Here is a 6,029-nt window from a genome sequence, read left to right on the forward strand (position 1 = left end):
ATGCCATTAAAATTCAAATGACAAAGTCTGTAATGCCATAACCATTTATCTCTGCTAGCTGCACTCGCCAGACACTTATGTTCCAACACATCAAGTTCAATCCTAAAGGTTCTATTATGGGATATACAATCCTTCAAGATTAACATGTTACTCTATTCGACCACTCTCATCATTCTATCTTTGATTAATACTTTGTAATTCCTCTCGATCATCGGACCTGTACTTAGCAGATTACTCTTCATGTCAGGTATGTACAATACATTGGAAATTACTGATTATTTACCATCCTTTCTCCTGATCAGAATATTACCAATACCTTCAGCAGATAGGGTATTCCCGTTTACAGATTTTACCTTGTTCTTCAACGAGGGACTCATGCTGATAAACCAATTTTTCTTCCAGTCATGTGTGATGAACAACCTGAGTCGATATACCATTGATCTTTGAATCTTTATTCTTATTTTGTTGTGACCATTAGCATTAATTCGTCTTCTGCAAGCTTTGCATCACTTTCTTGATCTTTCTTGCCTCATCGACATTGTCTTGCATAATGGCCATACTTTTGATAATTGTAGCACTAAATATGACTTTTATCAGGTTTTCTTCCATCGCCTCTTCCTCTACCCACACCACCACCTCTGTGATTAACTTGGTTAGAAGATTGCCTCTGATTTGATGAACTACCTTCTTGATGATTTCCTATACAAGTTGAATTGTTGTAACTTTCTATGCCATTGTTACCATTCCATCCCCTGTTGTCTTTCATTTCTTTAGTTGTTTGAGCCTGCAAAGCCACGTGAGTCTTCGACTTGCTTGCAGTTCTTTTAACCATTCTTTATTTGTGATATTCAAGCGTCCCTTGAAGTTCTTCTTTTGTAACACTTGACAAATCATTTGATTCTTCTACGACTACTACCACATGATCGAACTTTGGATGTAACGACCTCAAAATCTTTGACACTACAGATTTTGAAGTCAACGCTTCTTCACATGTTTTGATTTGATTCACCAGTTTCGTGACTCTGGTGAAAAAATTAGTCACATTTTCATTGTCTTTCATCTAAAACAATTCATACATTCTTTTGTGAGTTTGTAACCTCACCTCCTTCACTTTCTCAGCGTCTCAAAATGATTTTTCCAGGATGTCTCATGCTTCCTTTGCTAAATCTACATCACCAACTTTCTCAAAGTTGTTTGGATCAACGCATTGATGGATTAAAAAGAGAGCCTTGTAATCTTTCTTCTTCAAGTATTTGTGTGTGCAGCCTTCTGTTCACCTGTAGCATTCTTTCCAATTGGTGTTACTTCATTCTTCACAAGATCCCAAAGATCTTGATAACAGAAAACAACCTTCATATGCTTACACCAATTCCATTATTCTTACCATTCAAGATCGAAAGATTCGTTGGAAAATGTCTGTTCGAATGATTCATTGTGATTCAATGTGTCCCAAAGATAACACAGTCGGTGCTCTAGATACCAGATGTTGGGAAAACTCAAATCTTGAAGTTAACTGAATCAATCCTGATGAACAATAATCAAATTTTCTGATTGATCACACCTCTTATTCTTCACCCTTTACTTAGGTGAAACAACTATTCATTGATTGCAAGATGATTCAACACTACACATAGATTTGAAAGAAGAAAACAAGACAATTGAAAGTAAGAGAAAAGAGAAATTCTAGAGGAAGAAGAAGATTGTATTACTGTGCAAACTGCACTTTAAGTGTTTGCTGTAATGTGTGTTAACCACAACTGTGATTTCAGAAACTACAAAGTGCTATTACAAAACTGATTATAAGACTTGTTATTCTCTCATTTAAGTGAAATAGAGCTTCTATTTATTTATTTATATATGAGATTACTTGCACTTCAAGTAATCACAAAAATAACTAACTCAACTAAAATTAAGCTAAGTCAGTCTATTTCGACTCTATTGACTTCTTCGAGAACTGCATGCTTCGACAAACTGTATTTGACTTTTTGTCAAAGACAATTAATGCAGACTCTTCGACATCTTTCGAATACAAAAATACTATTTCGACTTCGACACAAAAAATTACGTATTTAACAAATTAAAAGAAAAAAAATATTGAATCTCACTTAAAAGAAAAACATCTATGATATAAAATACTTTCCACCACTCTCCCAAAAATTCACAATACTTAAATTGCCCATTAATTTCCATCCTTCAAACTTTTTAGTTTTTTTACTGCTTTTTATCCATATTTTTATTGTTTATATTTTAAAAAAACAAAAACAAAATGCAGAATGGAAACCAAAGGTACTAGAAAAGTTGGAACACATCTTCTTTTTCCCACTTTTCAATTATGCAAAATGTATCTTTTACTACACAACTATTTAAAATGAAATTATTTATTTAAAAAAGATAAACGGATATTCTATATCAAACCGTTACTCATATTGAAAATATTAAACCGATGAAATACTAATTCAATAACTATCTTTATTATTGATTAAGTAGGAGTAATTATTATAAGAGATCAAATCAAAATATTTTATATTTATCAAAATCATAATAATATTTTAAAAATAAAAGTGTATCTAATACGATATACAAATCTTATTAATTGACATTGTTAAATACATATTCTTTTTTCTCTTATTATAAATATAATATACTGTACAATAAATTAAGAATAATTACACAATAAATTAATAGAAAAAGAAAGAAGAATATAACAAAGTGAAGGAAAACCCGACCCGAATTTAAAAACCAATAAAATACCTTGTACCCAAAGTGAGATCTATAATATAATCGTTACACTCATTTCGTCTCCGTTCTAGTCACACCAATTTCAACATTCTTGATTTCACGATCTTGTAAGTTTCAACATTCCCTTTCTTGTTTGTTTTCTTTCTATTTTTTCAAAAAATTTGCGCCATTTTTAGGTGTTGCTGTTTGTTTATCTCTCTATTTTACATCAATTTGCAATTTAAATTTATAAAAGTTAATAAACTGAAGCTTGATTTACTGTTTGAATTCCAAATGCGTGTACCAGATGTTTGTTAAAATGCCTGAATGAAAATATTTATATTTGTCAGATTTTGTGTGAAAACTTTATTTGTTGTTTCTTTGATTAAGCTCTTGACTCTTGAGTAATGTTATGCTGCATGATCTATTCTATGTGGTTAAGATGATAGCTGGTATATGTGTTAATCATTTGGAGAAAATTACTGAATGTTGATCATGCTAATTTATGGATCATCAGCAATAAGAAACTACAATTAAAGGAATGTATGATTTTCTTGGCCGAGTTTTCTTCTTGGGTTGTTCTGTTTGGCTACGGATACCTTGTTTGTTCCGTTTCTATGTAGCACGACCCCTCTGAAAAAAGGCCGTCTGTGTCCGGGTCAGTGGACATTGGCAGCTGCACTTGTGATTATGTAATTTATTCATTTTTTCAAACCGTGTCTGTGTCGATGTAGTTTTCGGGGTGCCAGTGTTTCATAGTTCAGTTTAATATAGAAATGATATGTTGTTTTCCTTCCTGCATCAGGGCATGGGTGGGTTTGTGATATCATGTGAACTGATTGACACTAAACTAATTGACAGCTTTAGATTTGGAAAGCGTCGTGCTTTGCATTGTGATCTCTTTTATTTTATTGAAGTTTATTTCTTTATATAGGGATTCAATGGCTACAGTGAGAAGTCTGAAAATTAAGACGAGTACATGCAAACGACTTGTGAAGGAGCTTGATTCTTATGAAAAGGAAGTTCTTAGAGAATCTGCCAAAACAGCTGATATGAAGGACAAAGGAGCTGACCCTTATGATATCAAACAACAGGCAAGCCTAAATATTGTGCTCACTTGATGCATAGATTTAACTTCTTTATCTGTTTAGAATGGATTACTGTCTGTTTTAAATTAACTTATAATTCTGGTAAAAAAATGGATGGTATGGTATTTTTCTACTTAAAATTTCTCCAATTTCAATTTGCAAAGAAGTGTCCTCATAATTTTAATTAGACGCGCCGTGCCATTCCATCATTTTATTTTATGTTTGGGGTGTTTGGCAACTGTATTTCATTTCCTGCCCCCTCTATAACATATTTATATATTGTGTTTACTTCTATTGGACAGGAAAATGTGCTGGCTGAGTCTAGGATGATGGTTCCTGACTCCCGGAAGCGTCTGGAGGCTGCTTTGGAAGACTTGAAAGGAACATTGGTACATATATTTCTTGTTTATGTGATTATTGTATATCTTAGTTTTCTGCTATTTTTTCTTGTCATGGATTCTGTTAACCACATTGCCATGTTCTGAATTTGATGCATTGGCTTTATAATGTTTTGCGACTAAGTGTCTCCACTAAGCATTTCTTTTTCCTTAACCATATAATCCAAATCCCGTGCTTCCATTGATATGAACCCATTCGCTTATTCACCCATGTCCCAAGCTCTATCACATGTGATGTGACATTGCTTTGTCTCGAGACTTAGATTTTAATGTAGGAACACAACTCCAACTATTCAGGCAATTGCTGGAAATAAACTTCTGGCACTCAACCACACTCCAAGTAGAAGAGGTCAAAGACTGCTTTAATTCCTTCATCTCTTTTCGGGCTGTCTATCCTCCTCCCTCCTATTACTGAATTTGCCAATGCAGAATAGTTGAAGCTTGAGACTGATGGTATTACTGAATTAAAAGATAACCATAGAAATCACAACTTCTCGTACTGCCATCAATGCTCCGCTCAGCGACACTCTCAGCCACACTATTCATGTAGCTCTCTCACCTAGCCCCCGATAACACTGTTTGGCCTAACTAATCTGGCCATGTTAACAGAAAACATTATCTCACTATCTAAAGAGAAATGGTTATTCTTTTGTAGCATGTTAAGCTTTTTGTAGTATTTCGTGTAATTATGTTGTGACATTTTGTTATCATGTTTATGAACCAATTCTTGCATGTGTGATGCAGGGTCTTAAACTAACCAATTATTTTCAGTATGAAAAAAAAAAGAGCTTTGCCTTTCACTCCTAAGCTTATAGTCCAATTTTTGTATGAATACTAACCAACTATTTTCAGTATGCAACAAAGAAGCTTTACCTTTCAATCCAATTTTTATGCAAGTATTTCTTTTGGGTCTGAATTCAGGCCGAGTTGTTGGAGGAAACGGATGAAAAGGAAGGCATTGAAATTGATGATGCTAGAAACACCATTGTGGAAGTTGAAGAGGTATTTGAAACTTAGCAGAGCAGTTTCACTAGTGTCTTGGGTCGAGAGTATTGTGCATGTATTATATGGTTTCCCCTTGATATTCAAAAACCCATCCATACTGAAAAGGCTTAAAATTTGTGACATTTAGCCTTACATAGTTAATGTTTTCGTGGAATCTGGAAATGAAAAAACTTGCAACATCATAACTTTTAGAAATTCTTAGACTTATTGTGTAGGCATCAACCATTCAACTCGGGAAAAAAAGTTTTGAAATGCTAAATTTAATTATAAGTGTATAAAAACAAATTAATTATGTATTTTTATCTATCTAAGTTGCTCGTAATCATTGATTAAATCCTTGATTAATCGGTAGTCAATCTCAACATGTTACACTAATAAGAAGAATGTGGTAATACTAATAATGGCATGTTGCAGAATGACATTTTCTTACGACTGGAAACATACTATCTACTTCCAAAACGTTTAAAATTTTAGCACAAATCATTTGAAATGTGCTCTAGGTTTTTACAAGAAAAGACCAAGAGATCTTATACATGGGAGTTTTGCACTTAAAAAAATCACTATCAGTTTTCAATGAATTTTTATTTAATACTCCCCGGTGTCTATTATAACTCCATCTTATATATAATAAGTGTCCTCTTTAAGATTTTCACATGATTTAATTAGGTTGATTTTAATGATAAAATAAATATTATTTATTTAAATATCCTTATTAATAATAGATAATGGAGTAGTTATATGATTAAAACATAATAAATAAGGACAAATTAATGGAAATAAATAATAAATATCACTGGTATTTTAAAGGAATAAATAATTT

The 6,029-nt window shown here is 32.7% G+C and overlaps 1 protein-coding gene across 1 annotated transcript; it reads left to right on the plus strand.

Moving 5' to 3' along the window:
* Positions 1-2,678: 2,678 nt before the first annotated feature.
* Positions 2,679-5,404, plus strand: LOC127093570 (tubulin-folding cofactor A). The gene is made up of 4 exons (XM_051032521.1): positions 2,679-2,846; positions 3,653-3,812; positions 4,109-4,195; positions 5,126-5,404. The coding sequence occupies exons 2-4, from the start codon at positions 3,660-3,662 to the stop codon at positions 5,219-5,221; spliced, it is 336 nt and encodes a 111-aa protein (XP_050888478.1). The 5' UTR covers positions 2,679-2,846; positions 3,653-3,659; the 3' UTR covers positions 5,222-5,404.
* Positions 5,405-6,029: the final 625 nt, after the last annotated feature.

The sequence above is a fragment of the Lathyrus oleraceus genome, chromosome 6 (assembly GCF_024323335.1).
Source record: "Lathyrus oleraceus cultivar Zhongwan6 chromosome 6, CAAS_Psat_ZW6_1.0, whole genome shotgun sequence".
NCBI lineage: Eukaryota > Viridiplantae > Streptophyta > Magnoliopsida > Fabales > Fabaceae > Lathyrus > Lathyrus oleraceus.

Coding starts and splice junctions, on each gene's coding strand:
- LOC127093570 (XM_051032521.1), top strand. CDS start 3,660: ATGGCTACAGTGAGAAGTCTGAAAATTAAGACGAGTACATGCAAACGA. Junction 3,813..4,108: donor CTTATGATATCAAACAACAG/GCAAGCCTAAAT, acceptor TCTATTGGACAG/GAAAATGTGCTGGCTGAGTC. Junction 4,196..5,125: donor AAGACTTGAAAGGAACATTG/GTACATATATTT, acceptor GTCTGAATTCAG/GCCGAGTTGTTGGAGGAAAC.